The 15,481-nt window shown below is 36.8% G+C and overlaps 1 protein-coding gene across 15 annotated transcripts in view; it reads right to left on the bottom strand.

Moving 5' to 3' along the window:
* Positions 1-15,481, bottom strand: part of GREB1L (GREB1 like retinoic acid receptor coactivator) — a 240,767-nt gene that overhangs the window by 68,187 nt on the left and 157,099 nt on the right. For 12 of the 15 annotated variants that reach the window (XM_044773554.2, XM_044773549.2, XM_044773548.2 and 9 more), the window contains 4 exons: positions 5,432-5,560; positions 2,784-2,900; positions 1,764-1,883; positions 583-720 (listed from right to left, as the gene is read on the bottom strand). In XM_044773554.2, coding sequence (XP_044629489.1) covers positions 583-720; positions 1,764-1,883; positions 2,784-2,900; positions 5,432-5,560 — 504 coding nt within the window. The remainder of the gene's footprint in view (positions 1-582; positions 721-1,763; positions 1,884-2,783; positions 2,901-5,431; positions 5,561-15,481) is intronic. The other 3 variants (XM_070513371.1, XM_044773555.2, XM_044773556.2) reach the window with 1 other exon arrangement.

Below are 15,481 nucleotides of genomic sequence, written 5' to 3'. Positions count from 1 at the left end.
TGGAAAGATTCCAACTCCTTAAAGATACTGATTCACAGACGCTTCCCCATGGTTTAGATCTGCAACTGCGGGACCTCTTGGTTCTCCTGAGTGGGACTGTGGCTGGCTCAGCTTGTTTCTTTTCTCTATGGTTTGGCTCCCTTCGACTGATATGTCCTCTCCCCTACCTTGTCCACTCCTGCCTACCCTGCAGAACCCAGCTGAAACATCACCTCTGAGAAGTCTTCTCATACCCCTTTCAGGCAGAGTTAAGCTCCCTCTCTTGTGAGTTCTTATAGTTCTTGGCTGTGAACCTCTACAGCTAAGAGGTTCACAGTATCACAGAGTGTTGTGATTGTTATTTACGCGACAGACTCCCCTACTAAACAGTGCTCCTTGTGGGAACAAAGACTTTGCCTTATCCCCAACTTCTAGTCACACGTTTAGTATAGCACGAAGGAGCTGACCAATAAAAGCTGAAAGAATCAATAGAGGAATAAATGAATACATTCATGAACACATGAGTAAATACACACACAAGGAAATGGAGAAACACTTCTAGATTCCAGTGGACACAGGCAACTTGGAATTCCTTTGCCTTACCTATCAGAATTACTGGTCTAACTCCTGAGTTACTCAGCAGGTTTTCAGGAACAATTACAGTTTCCCCCGCAGGAATGGGTCGAGGTTGTAAAATTCCAGTTAATGGGGTCTGTGGAACTGGGGCAGATAAAAGAGACTCTGGAAAAAAAGTTGTTTGACAAGAAGGATTAGACCTGAAAGCTAAATGAAATACAATTGAAATCAATGCAGCGTTAACACTTTTAATACAGAACTTTTAGAAGTCTAATGATTTATTTTTTTATTGACGTAATTCATGTTTATTATATAAAATTAGAAGTGAAAAAAACAAAAGAAAAAAAATCAACCATTATCACATCATTTAGAGATAAGCACTATTTAGCACTGTGGTAGTTCTTCCTTCAAATTGTTTTTCTACATGCAATCTTTTGGATTCTGTTTTGTATTTTATCTTTCCCCTCCAGATTATCAAAGCATATCTGCTCATTGTAGAAAATTTGAAAAGTACAGAAAAGTGTGAAGAAGGATAAACTCTTCTTTAGTGAGTACTACCTAGAGGTGACCACAGTAACATATTGGCATAATTCTTTGTGTAGATATCATCTCCATGTAGTCTTTAAAATTTAAATAAACAAATTTTTAAAGAACCCCATCTATGTCTTAGAATTAATATATTTATGTTTGTCTGTGCTTGGTACAGAAAGATAGATGAGCATTTGAACATTTAACTGTAGGCACCAAATGGCCACAGCTTGGGTATTATAAAGGAGAACCAGTTGGTTTTTCAGGATTCTAGTCACAGACTAAATCATCTAGGCCAGAAATAATAAGTATGGGTCACACAGGGGACCAGATCACAGGAGGACACATCTAACACCACTACTGGTGAAGCAAGTTCATTTGTGGTCTATGGTGGTGAGTTGGTAGCATAATACCCTATGTAAAGAATGTCTTATCAATACTATGGGCTAAAACAAAGCCGGATGGAGAGTTAAGACTTATTGTGTTGACGTATGTGCTTTTAGGGAAGGCAGACTTGATGGGGACAAATATTAGCTACTATCAATATCCTTACATAATACTGGACACAATGGTTGGTTAAGGAAATTTATCTTCAAATGTTCAGGGAAAGAACAAGAGTAGGAGGAGATACTGATGCTAATTAAAGGAAACTTAAAACTCATCTTCTGTTGAAATCTTACCAGTTCTTGAAAGAGGGCGAACTGTAGGAACAGGTACAACTAAACCAGGTTGGGGGACAGGTGACCCAGGATACCACCCCCGGTGTCGTTTCTTTGGTGGCCCAGAAATGAACATGGTAGCTGAAGGCAAAAAGAAAGATGAGCCTCGTTCAGCAGTGGAAGAAAGGAAAGAAGCCAAAGTAACAGAGGATCTTTAATTTGATTATACTCAGAAAGTCTAAGTCACTGTTCTAGAGGTAAAGATAAAATTAGAAAAAGCCACACTAACACTACCACTTAACATTTGTATGCTGTTTTACAATTTACAATTTTACCCAGATTATGTTATTTGATTTTTATCAACAACCCTGTGAAGCCGCAGGACAAGTATATTGTAATCCCTATTTTGTAGATGGTGAAAGGAAGGCTCAGATTTGCCCAGGGTCTCACAACAGAAAGGACTTTGAACCCTGTACTTTGGTCAGCGAAGCCTATGGTTTTTTTCTTTTTTTAAAGATTGGAACCTGAGCTAACAACTGTTGCCAATCGTTGTCTTTTCTTTTTTTTTTTCCCTGCTTTATCTCCCCCACTGCGCACCCCCACCGCACTCCCCCACCCCCACACCGGACATAGTTGTATATCTTAGTTGCAGGTCCTTCTAGTTGTGGCATGTGGGGTGCCGCCTCAACGTGGCCTGAAAAGCAGTGCCATGTCCGCACCCAGGATCCAAACCCTGGGCCACCGCAGCGGAGCGTGCTAACTTAACCACTTGGCCACGCAGCCGGCCCCGAGCCTATGGTTTTTTGAGACACTTTCCTATACATTTGTTTGAACATTAATTTCTACATAGGTTCATCCTTGTGGAATCACCAAGATATTTAATCACTACTGTTCACACCAATCATAAACTTTCAAAACATTGTATAAGAGGCTAAGGAAAAATTCAGAGTGTGCTGTCAGATAATTCATCATTCCAAACTCTGCAGCATTTCTTCCATAATTAAGTTGCATTATTTCAAAACTCTAAGATGGGTATTGTACCTTGGTCTCCTGAGGCATAGCTAGGTCTTGGTGACAAAGAGTAATTCCCTGGGCGGGTTGGAGTGGAGCTAGATGTACTGCTCTTCCCTCCATGGCTACTGTTTCCATTAGCAGCATCTGTAGAACACAAGAGAAGCCACTTAGAACAGAGGTTGAGCAGGACACCGCTTTCTGTGATGCTGTAACCATACGATAAACCTGACCCTCATCACTGACAGGACAGCCCAGTAGTATAAAGCCAACTACAACCAACAGAGTAGCACCTTCAATAAAATGAAACGTCACCTAAAAATAACTTTCTAGGACCCAAGAGATCTTCTAGAATCATTTTCAGTGAAGTCTTTGGAGATGGTGGGTGGAAGGAAGAGAAAACTTTTTTTAAGCTTTGAATTATGGAAATTTTCAAACCTATATAAAAGTAGACAGAATAGTATAATAAACTACATATCCACCACCCAGCTTCAACATTTATTTACACATGGCCAATCTTGCTTTATCTATCCTCTCTCTCTCTTCCCCTCATCCCACATAAACACAGAGGTTATTTTGAAGAAAACTCATTTATCATATCATTTCATTCATAAATCAATCTGTTTTTAAAATAAAAGGACTCTTAAAAAAACATAACATCGTCATTATACTTAAAATTAACAATGATTAATAATTTCTTAATAAAAATATCTTAGTATTCAAATTTCCCCCAACTATCTCAGAAATGATTATTACAGTCGGCTTGCTCAAATTGGGATTCAAAAAAGATCCATACATCGAATTTAGTTGCTATGTCCCTTAAACCTCTTTTAATCTATAGGATTCTTTTTCTTCTTTGTTACAATTAATTTCTGGAAACCTGGCAGAATTTCTCATTTTCTGGATTTTGCTGATTGGATATCCATGGTGCCATTTAACGTCTCCTCTAATTCTCATAAGCTAACTGTTAGATATAGAGGCTTGCTCAGATTCAGTTTGATTTTTCTTGGCAAGAGTATCTCATAAAGACTGTCGTCTACTTCCATCAGGGGGCACATAATGGCTGTTTTTCTCTCTTCTTGTGAGGTTAATATTGATCAGTGGGTTCAAGAGTTGTTAGCCTAGTCCTCTAATTATAAAGTTGTTCATCATCCATTCATCTCATGGTTTTAGCAACCAGGATGATTACTGCCAACACCCATAATTTCACTAATTTTTTTAATGCTGTAAAAATTTGGATTCAGTTTGTCCAGGTCTGTAATCTAATCAGAAGGTAGATCCTGCAAGAATTGCTGGACCAGGGTAAAAACAAAAGTGGTCTGGATAAATTATGAGGCCTAACTGTTGGAAAGTTTCCAAGAATGATAGGCTCCCTTTCTCCTTATTTTTCTTCTACCTCTCTATTTCTTTTCCTTAAACACTGGAATTTCCTAAGATTCTATCCATAGTTCACAGCTTGCCTTACCCTACATTTCTCCTTGGCTGATACTATTTACCTTGGTGATTTTAACCACATGTTGGTGGCTCAACTCTATACCATCAGTCCTGACTTCCCCCTGTGATAAATTAAATGACTGTTGAGCAGCTTCACTTGGTTGTCTTATGTGTATCTCAAACTTGACATGTTCAAAATCGAACTCACAATCTCCTCCTGGGGAAGCTGCTCCTCCTTCTATATTCTCTGTCTGAAGTAGTGGCACCACCATTAGCCCAGAAAGATGGATGTAAACCAAGACTCCTTCTTCTGCTTCATGCTCACGTTAATCAGTCAAGTTCTGCTACTTTTACTTCCTAAGTAGTTCTCCAATCTGTCTCTCCCCCTCCAACCTATTATTACCCTGGCCAAGGACCTCGTCATTTCCCACCTAGACTACTGAAATGACCTCCAACTAGTTTTCTTACCTCTTATTTATTTATTTATTTATTTTTGCTGCCAAAATGATCTAGCTCAAGTTCAAATCAGACCATGTCACTCCTCTGTTCCACAGGTTATAGAGTAAAATCCATGCTTCTTAGCCTGGTCTCCCATGACATTTCCCTTGTCCAACACTTGCTCCCCTTCTGCCACTCCCTGAGTTTTACCTTGTATGGTTCTAACGAGTCCAAACTGCTGGAAGTTCCTGCACATATCACACTCCTTCTTTCCTTCCCTTTTCCTTTCAAGCTTAGCCCCTGCTTTTCTTTCAATTTGAAATATCTTCCCCCACTCCTTTGTATGATGAATATGTCCTCACAGTTCAAGACCAAGCTCCTCCAAGAACTCATTCTTGTTAGTCATATTAGTCATATGGCTGTATTTACTGTAGTACACTGAAAATATCTTCTTACAGGTCTATCTCCTCTACTAGGTTACAAGTACATTAGAGGTCAGGGGTTGAGCCATATTTGTCTTTGCTTCCCCAGTTCCTCATCGTAACAGGTATCCAAAAAATGTTTGTTGAATGGACTCAACGTGCTGTCTCCTGTGTGTGCCAAATGACATTCTTTGACTCTTCTGGTTGGAACATAGGGAAAACAAAGCTTTATATAATAATACATTATTATAAAAGCCCCACTTCTGTCTTCAATTGGCGAAGAAGCAGCTTTTCTTTTCTTCTGCCAACTTATCACTTAAATTTCACACAAATCTTCTATAGACTATGTATTTACCAAAGAAAGATAAGTGAGGAAAACATCACCTGCAGCAAAAGTCTTCCCTACAACCTGCAAAGATAAAGCCAGTGGCTTCACAACATTCTTATTCCGGGTCAGGTCCTGAGCTCCACTTAAATTGATCGCAGAATTAGCTGGACTGAGAATCGGTGAATCTTTAAAATGAAAGAGGTTGTTCAAATTAGCAACTATTTATATATGTAGGAAGGACATTAATTCAACAAGAGTGAGGTGAGAAAAAGTAGATTGTAGAATTTCAGTTTTTTCCTTGTTCAGGAAACTCAGTTTCTTTGTATTCAGGTTTTATTTTCTTTTATGTATTTAACAATCACTCACTATAAGTTTCATGTGCTGGGTGCTATTTTAAGCACTTTAAACATATTAATTCACTTAATCCCTATAAGAACTCAATGAAGTAGCAGTCACTTAACTTGGTGATAGTCAGATGACCTGGCATCAAGGGTATCATTACGCACCATATTAAAACTGTCTCCACAGTTCCCCTCAAAGCCATATTTTAACAAGATATATTTATCTTTATCCAGATTGGTTTGTCATTTAAAAAGTATCGTACAAACTAAGTCACTGTGATCTAGGAGAAAGCACTTTTCTCTGAAGGAAAGTTGCTTTAATTTTCTGAATAAACTAGAATTAATTTACCTATGTAATACCAGGTACATCCAAAAGAAAGTCCCTATTTGGATTCAGAAAATAATTGAGTCCGGAAAAACTACAGGTCATTTCAGACCCAGGCTAAGGGGATAAAGACTCAAGCCAACTAGAGTTTTTGAAAATGCGTATAGACTCTAAATCCCTGACTCTACTCCAAGAGAAGAGCTTAATCAATTAACACAGGAAAGCATCCAAAGGGACTGTTAGGGGACGGCCCCGTGGCCAAGCAGTGAAGTTCGCACGCTCTGCTCTGCTGGCCCAGGGTTTCGCCGGTTTGAATCCTGGGCGCAGACATGGCACCACTCATCAGGCCATGCTGAGGCGGCATCCCACATGCCACAACTGGAAGGACCCACAACTAAAAGTACACAACTATGTACTGGGGGGCTTTAGGAGAAAAAGGAAAAAATTAAAAATTTAAAAAACCCCCCAAAAACTCCAAAGGGACTGTTAAAACTCTCTGACAATTTGAAAAACAAAGTGCTCTAAAGAGCAGGACACTGATGGTGCCACATGAAAAATTATTTAAAAAATTAGCATTCATACTACAACTTGATTCCTGATACATCTGATCAGTGCTACTCATAAGAACTCAAAAGACTAAAATGGTCCCCTACTAGCTTAGAAGGGTTAATGTGCCTTTATGGGGGCCTGGTTTACCACCAGGGAGTGATTTTAAGGTCTACAGGAAGAAGAGAAGCTGGCAAGTGCACATACAACATTATAAAGTTGCAGGACACTGAAGTCAGCCCAAGTTTTTCAGGTTTTAAAAGACAGCCTTATAGGATAGGAGTCCCAGGTAAGCTATGTTTCAGGCCACAAGCATATGATTTGGAACAAGACTAATAGCTTACTACTCTAATTTATACCTACAGTTTTAGCATATTTCTAACAGTTCAGCTAAACATATAGATGAAATGTGGTTGATGAATTATGAAGGGTTGTGGTTCGCCTTATTTTTTCAAATCAATGAATTCCAACAGCACAGACCAATATTTTTAAAATAATGAAAGGGTACAAAATTAATGTACAGAAATAAATTTTCATAAATATGAACAACAACCATTAGCTAGATCAGATGCCTAGGAATAACCTTAATAAGAAATGTACACACCTATATCAAGAAAACTTTACAATATTTCTTTAATATAATGTTTGGGATTTGTTTTAAAATATTGAAGGAGGGAAAGAGAGAAGTGGTAAGACTAAATATTAGCCCTGTGTTCATAATTACTGAGGTTGGGTGATAGGTCCATGGTAGTGGTTTATTACATTATATTCTCTTTCTTTTTATATGTATTTAAAATTTTCATATTAAAGATTTTTAAAAATTAAAAAAATACTTCTGAAAATCATGAAAATAGATCTGAACAAATGTCAAGACATGCCACGTTTCTGACTAGGAATATTTCTTGCCAAAAAAATGCCAATCTAAGTTAATTTATAAATTTAATATGATCCTAGGAAAATATCAACAGGTGTAGATATTATTAGAACTACTATTAGAATTATTTGAATGTTTTAAGTAGGCAAATTGATGTAATGTTGATAGGAAAAAAATAAACACACAAGAATAGCTGGAAACATTCTGAAAAATAAGAGAAATGAGGGGAGGCTAGCCTGATGATATAAGACATTACAAAACCTCAGTCAACAAAATACTATGGTCTTGGTGTATTAGTAGAAAAACAGAACAATGGAACAAAAAAGACAGTAAGAAGTAAATGCAAATACACATGAGAACTTAGTATAAGATAAAGGTAGCAGTTCAAAGCAGCAATGAAGATGAACTATTTAATAAAGTGTGTTGAGGCAATTGGATGTATAAGAAAAAAATTAAGCTGGACCCATATCTTACACCAAGTATAAAATAAAATCAAATGGATAAAAAATATAAACATAAAAACTAAAGTTATAGAAATAATAGAAGAAACCATGGGAGAGTTAATTATCACCTTGAAATGGAAAAGATCAAACTATTGTTCAAAATGTGGAAGCCATAAAAAAAGACTGATATATTCAGTTACATAAAAATTTAAAAATTCTGTATGGCAAAACACACTATAACCATGCAAACCATACCCAGAAGAGAGGTGAAATGGCCATACTAACATCATAAAAAATAGACTTTAAGACAAAAACTATTGCTAGAGATAAAGGACGACATTTTTTAATGATAAAAGGGTTGATCCACCAGGAAAACATAACAATTATAAACATATATGCACCTAGCAACAGAGCCCCAAATTAATGAAGCAAGAACAAAATTGAAGGGAGAAATATGCAATTCAACAATAATTGTTGGAAGCTTCAATGCTCTGCTTTCAATAATGGATAGAATAACTAGTGAGATGATCAACAGAGAAACAGAAGACATGAACAACACTATAAACAAACTAGACCTACTTGATATCAATAGAACATTCCCCAATGAAAGCAGAATATACATTCTTTTCAAGTGCACAGGGAACATTTTCCAGGATAGGTGATAAGACAAGCTTCAATAAACTTAAAGAATTGAAATCATGCAAAATACATTCTCTGACCTTAGTGGAATCAAATAACAACCAATAACAGAAGAAATCTGAGAAATCCACAAATCTGTGGAAATGAAACAACACACTCCTAAATAAGCAATGGATCAAAGAAGAAATCACAAGGGAAATTAGATATCACTTTAAGACAAATAAAAATGAAAATCAACATATGAAAACTTATGAGATGCCATTAAAGAAGTGCTTAGAGAGAAATTTATGGCTGTAAATATCTATATTAAAAAAGAAGAAAGATCTCAAATAAATTACCTAACCTTCCACCTTAAGAAAGTAGAAAAAAAAAAAAGCACACTAAACCCAAAGTAAGAAGAAAGGAAATAATAAAAACTAAAACAGAAATGAATGAAGTAGGGAATAGAGAAACAATAGTGAAAAATCAACAAACCAAAAGCTTGTTCTTTGAGTAAATCAACAAAATTGACAAACTGTTATCTAGATTGACCAAGAAAAAAAGAGAAAAGATGCAAATTACTAATTCAAAAATGAAAAAGAGGGCATCACTATCAACCTTACAGAAATCAAAAGAATTATAAAGGAATATTATGAACAACTGTATCCCTGCTATGGACTGAATTGTGTGTCCCCCCTCCCACACAAAATTCATATGTTGAAGCCCTAAAACCTAGTACCTTAGAAATGTGACAGTATTTGGAGATAGGATCTTTAAAGAGGTAATTAAGGTTAAATGGGGTCATAAGGGTGGGGCCTTAATTTCATATGACTGATTTCCATATAAGAAGAGAAAGAGACACTAGGGATGCACATGCAGAGAGGAAAGGCCATGTGAGGGTATAAAGAAGGCTGCTATCTGCAACCCAGGGAAGAAGGACTCAGGGAAAACCAACTCTACTGCACTTTGATCTTGGACTTGCAGCCTTCAGAACTGTGAGAAAATTAATTTCTGCTGTTTAAGCCACTTAGTCTATGGTATTTGGTTAGAGCAGCCCTAGCAAACTCATATAGACATCAAATTAGATGACTCAAATGAAATGAACAAAAAGGAAATCCTAAGGAATACACTACAAAACTATGAGAGTTAGTAAACGTTAGGGGCTTGCCCAGTGGCGTAGTGGTTAAGTTCAAGCACTCGGCTTCAGTGGCCCGGGGTTCACAGGTTGGGATCCCAGGTGTGGACCTACCCACCGCTCATCAAGCCATTCTGTAGCAGTGTCCCACATACAAAATGGAGGAAGATTGGCATGGATGTTAGCTCAGGGAAAATCTTTCTCAAGCAAAAAGAAGAAAATTGGCAACAGATATCATGGCCAATCTTCCTCACCAAAAATAAATAAATAAATAAATGAGTTCACCAAGGTGGCAGGATACCAGATTAATACACAAAACTCAATTGTATTTCTATGCACTTGTAATGAACATAGAAAAATAAAATTAAGGAAAAATTTCCATTTACAATAGCATCAGATAGAATAAACACTTAGGAATAAATTTAATAAGAGAAGTGCATAACATACTATGAAAACTACAAAACATTGTTAAAAGGAATTTAAAAAGATCTAAATAAATGGGGAAACATCCCATGCTCATAGATCAGACTTGATATTGTTGAGATGGCTATACTCCTCAAATTGTTCTAAAGATTTAGTGCAACCCCTATCAAAATTCCAGCTGGTTTTTTTTGCAGAAATTGACAAGGTAATCCTAAAATTCATATAGAAATGCAAGGGACCCAGAATAACCAAAATAATCTTGGGAAAAAAAATAAACAAAGCTGGAGGATTTACACTTCCACATTTGAGAACTTCATATAAAGCTATGATAATCAAGCAGTGTGGCTTTGGCATAAGGATAGACATACAGGTCAACAGAATAGCACCGAGTCCAGAAACAAACCCTTACATTTTATGGGCAATTGAATTATGACAAGAGCGCAAAGAAAATTCAATGGGTAAAAAACTAGTCTTTTCAACAAATGGTTATGGGACGACTCAATATCCACATGCAAAAGAATGAAGATGGACTTCTTCCTCACACCACCTACAAAAATTAACCAAAAATGGACTATAGATCTAAATGTAAGAGCTAAAACTATAACAATCTTAGAAGAAAACACAGGAGTAAATCTCCATGGCCTTGGGTTAGGCAATGTTTTCTTAGATGTGACACCAAAAACACAAGCCACAAAAGGAAAAAATAGATGAACTGGACATCATCAAAATAAAAATACTTAAGTGCTTCAAAGGACACCATCAAGAGACTGAAAAAACAACCCCGAGAGTGGGAGAAATATTTGCAAATAATATATCTGATAATGGACTTGTACCAAGAATGTATAAACAACCCTTACAACTCAATAAAACATAGACAGATAACCCAACTGAAAAATGGGCAGATGATTTGTATAGATATTTCCCCAAAGAAGATATACAAATGGACAATGAGCACGTGAAAGAAAATGCTTAACATCATTAACCATTGGAGAAAGGCAAATCAAAACCACAACGAAATACTATTTCACACATACTAGGATGGCTAAAATAAAAAAGAGAGACAGTAGCAATTGTTGGTGAGGATATGGAGAAACCGGAACTCTCACACATTGCTGGTGGGAATGTAAAATGGTGCAGCCACTTTGGAAAACAGTTCCTCAAAAGGTTATACATAGATTTACCATATGACCCAGCAATTCCAGTTCTTGGTACGAAATGAGAAAGAAGAGAAAACATACGTCCACACAATAATCTGTACACAGATATCCATTATTCATAACAGTCCCAAAGTGGAAACAACCCAAATGTCCATCAACTGATAAGTGGATAAATAAAATGCAGTATATCCGTAAGATGGGATATTATTCGGTAGTACAGAGGAATGAAGTACTGATACATGCTACAACATGGATGAACTCTGGAAACATTATGCCAAATGAAAGCAGCCAGTTACAAAAGACCATACATTGTATGATTCCATTTATATGAAATGTCCAGAATAGACAAATCCACAGAAATAGCAGATTTGTGGTTGCCAGGGGCTGGGGAGAGGGGTGAAATGGGGAGTGACTGCTAATGGGTACAGGGTTTCTCTTGGAGTGATGAAAATGTTCTGAAATTTATTGTGGTGACGGTTGCACAATTTGGTGAATACACTAAAAACCATTAATTGTACACTTTTAACAGGTGAATTGTATGGTATAGGAAAGGTAGCTCAATAGAGCTGTTATTTCTTAAAACACTATAAGCAAAAGTATGAACTAGGGAAAATATTTATAACTCACAGACAATTACACTATGTGTTCCTGTCAGCAGAAGTCAGTAAGAAAAAAGACTACTGTTGTAGACACTTCGTTGCCCCACATCACATCCCTTTGGCCCATCTTTGATTTCTGCAGAAGCTATGGTGGACAGTTTTGTGTGAATATAGATTCCCGGAGACAGCATCTTAACGTCAAACTCACATCTAGCTTCTTTTAGTTTTTTGTCTCACGGCCTTCTCCAAGGCCAGCAAGCTCTCAGTCCTGTGTGTGGGCCAGAAGTGTGAGAGAGTATAACACTTCTGGGGCAGCCCTCAACTAATGGGTGACATGAGAATAAATGTCCCAGCCTTCCATTCTTTGAAGAGATAATTCTGGGAGGCCTTCTGCATGCTTCTCAGAGGGCCTGGTAGACTCAGGCCCTCTTGGTTTCCTGCAGCTACACAGAGAACACACACATGTTGGCTTACTCCTGCTTACAGAGATCACTTCCCCCCAAAATTACTTGCACCCAAGTCCTTTCTTTAGGGTCTGACTCTAGCAAAACCCAAACTATGACAAAAAACAACTCAATAATTAAAAAAATAAAGGACATAAACTTAGGATTCATAGAAAAAAGTGCAAATAGCTTCTAAACAAATACAAAGATGCTCAATGTCAATGATAAGGGAAATTGAAATTAAAAACACAGTCAGGTATTATTTTTCACCCATCAGATTGACAAAAATCCAAAAGTTCAGTAATAAACTTTGTCAGTGAGCCTCTGTGGAAATAGACACCACCACACATGCACTAGTACTCCCTCTTTGGAGAGTAATTTGACATCATCTATGGAAATTACAAATGAGGACATTTGACCCAGCAATTCCTGGGCAGCTATGTACAAGCATACAAAAGAAAAAACGTTGTGAGAAATGGCATATGTTGAAGTGATTCATTGCTGCATCATTTGGAAACAATATCAATGCCCATCAATAGGGGACAGGGTAAATAAATTATGACACATCCAGATAGTATAGCACTATGTAGCAGCAAAAAATATAATGAGAAAGATCTCTATGGATTTGGAAAGATCTCAAGAAACAGGAATATTAAAAAGTAAGGTGCAGGACAGTATGGACAAAATGCTGCCTTTGGAGTAACAAAGGTCTAAAAATAAGAATGTATATTTGTGCTTACTTGAATAGATATAAAGAAAATCTAGAAAGCAACTAATAACAGTGGTTAACTGTTTGGTGGGGGGATGTACATGAGAGTTGGGATGGAAGAGGAACTTTTCACTGTATATATGTGAATATATTATATACCTAGGTATACACACATGCACATGTATATTTTTAAAAATGTAAATGTTTCAGAACAGTGGAATTAATGAATTTTTAAAAAATAAAGATATAAAATAGTTCTGCATAGACTGACAACTGGCATCAGAAGTACTTCTTAAATATACGAAGTGAGTGTTTACTTCAGCATTAAATTGTACCTAGTGATTTTAAAGACTAATTCCATTCCAATAAACTGCTTTTGCAAAGTTGTCAATGATCTAACTCCCAAATCCAGGAGACCTTTCAGTTCCTATCATACTGGATCCCACTGCTGCATTTATTTATTTATTCAACAATTATTTATCGACCACTTACCATGTGTCAAGAACCTTGCTAGGATCTATGGGTAAAATGGTGCACAAGACAAGCACTGTCCTTGTGTAAGTTTTCCTTTGTCTACTAAAGAATCAGTGTTCTCCAACCCTTTTGCTTATCTCAAGACAATCTGATCAGACTCCATGGTTTCATTTTTAATTTTTGAAAATTTATTTCATTTATATTGTTTGTCCTATTTTACTTCATTAACATATACATTTCAGAACATATCAATTATATAATAATCAGAAAGCACAGATAAGCATTAGATAAGGTCAGAGTGAACTTTCCAAAATGTAAATCCTATTATGTTATGCCCTAATATTTACTGCCTTGTACATGCTTCTATTCTTGAATTTATCATGGACGGTAGCATGGCATATTTAGCACTTAACACTAGTGGTTTTGGTTATTTGGGAGCAGCCCCACATGTCCAAAATGTGATAGCCTGTGATCTTGCTCAGACATGACTTTGAACTGTGGGCTGTTGTGCAGAATCTGGTGCTCTGATAGTGAGTATGCAGCTGATCGCCCAGCATCTGTATCTCACCAAGGCCTGATTCTCCCTACTGGTGATTTCATTTAAAACAGGAACCTGTATGCGCTCGAGGGTTTACAGAATTGAAAGGTTCCTTGAGCAAGTCACAGCTCTGCTCCCTATGTTGTAGTAGTTTGTAACTTCTTGTCTCTCCCACTAGGTCATGAGCTCCCTGAGGACATTCCCAGCTCCTGGCACAATGTCTGTCACATCGTGGCTAAAGAAATAAAATTTTTTAAAAAAAGCCAAAACAATCTCCTTATCGTCTTTATGCAATGGTTCAGTAACTCTCTGTTAGCCCAAAATCCCTGGGAGGAAAAATAAACTTTCTAAAAAATGGGAGTCATTTGAGTAGTAAGTAAAAAGAGTTTGAATTCTGATTTTGCCATTTACTAGCTCTTTTTTTGCCAAATGCTAACCCTTTCCGAGATTCAGTTTCATGATCTGAAAAATGGTACTAAAACCTACCTCACAGTCACAATTAACATGTTTAGCACAGTGCCTGGAACACAGTAGACAGTCAATAAATATTTGTTTTGCTAAATCTTGTTAAGGGTTTTCCAGATGATCAGGAGCTTAAATCTTTACGAGCTCTCTTTTTGCCCTTGACACCTACATAAAATGTAGACTACAAAACTGGCTCCTTTCCCCAGTGAAGTACACTAGACCTATTTTCACAATCAGACTGCAGTTAGGACAATGTCCTTCCAATAAGACACCATATTTCTATTAATGCACTCTTGCTCTGCATTAGTTAATGTCAGCCATGTTTTACTGTTGACTCGATTGAATTAGCATTTAATGAAAACATGACTATATTTTCCCCCTAAAATTAACATGAAATCAGATATCTTCCTAACCTGTTCTTAAGCTATTGACTTTTTAAACAACTTTATTGAGCTATAAATGACAATAAGTGGCACATACTCAAAGTATACACTTTGATAAATTTTGACATATGTATATACTTGTGAAACCATCACCACAGTCAAAATAATGACATATTCATTACTCTCAACTCTCCTCATGCTCCCTTGTCATCCCTCCCTCCTGTGTCTCCCTTGTTCCCTCATCTCCAAGCAATCAACTGATCTGCTTTCTGTCACTATAGATTAGTTTGCATTTTCTAGAGTTTTATATAAACAGAATCATACAGGATTACCTTTTCTTTTGTCTGGCTTCTTTCACTTGCCATAATTATTTTGAGATTCATCCATGTTGTTATGAGTGTCAATAGTTCATTACTGTTTATTGAGTCATATTACATTGTATGGACATACAACAATTTGTTTATCCATTCACCTGGACAAACATTCACCTGGATGGACATTTGGGTTGTTTCCAGTTTTGGGCTATTACAAATAAAGCTGCTACAAACATTTGCACGTTTGTATGAACATATATTCCTTTTCTCTTGGGTAAATATCTCGGAATGGAATGGCTAGACCATATGGTAGGTGTAT

This window comes from Equus asinus, chromosome 7 (genome assembly GCF_041296235.1).
Source record: "Equus asinus isolate D_3611 breed Donkey chromosome 7, EquAss-T2T_v2, whole genome shotgun sequence".
Lineage (NCBI taxonomy): Eukaryota > Metazoa > Chordata > Mammalia > Perissodactyla > Equidae > Equus > Equus asinus.
This window is presented reverse-complemented; position numbering and strand designations above follow the sequence as displayed.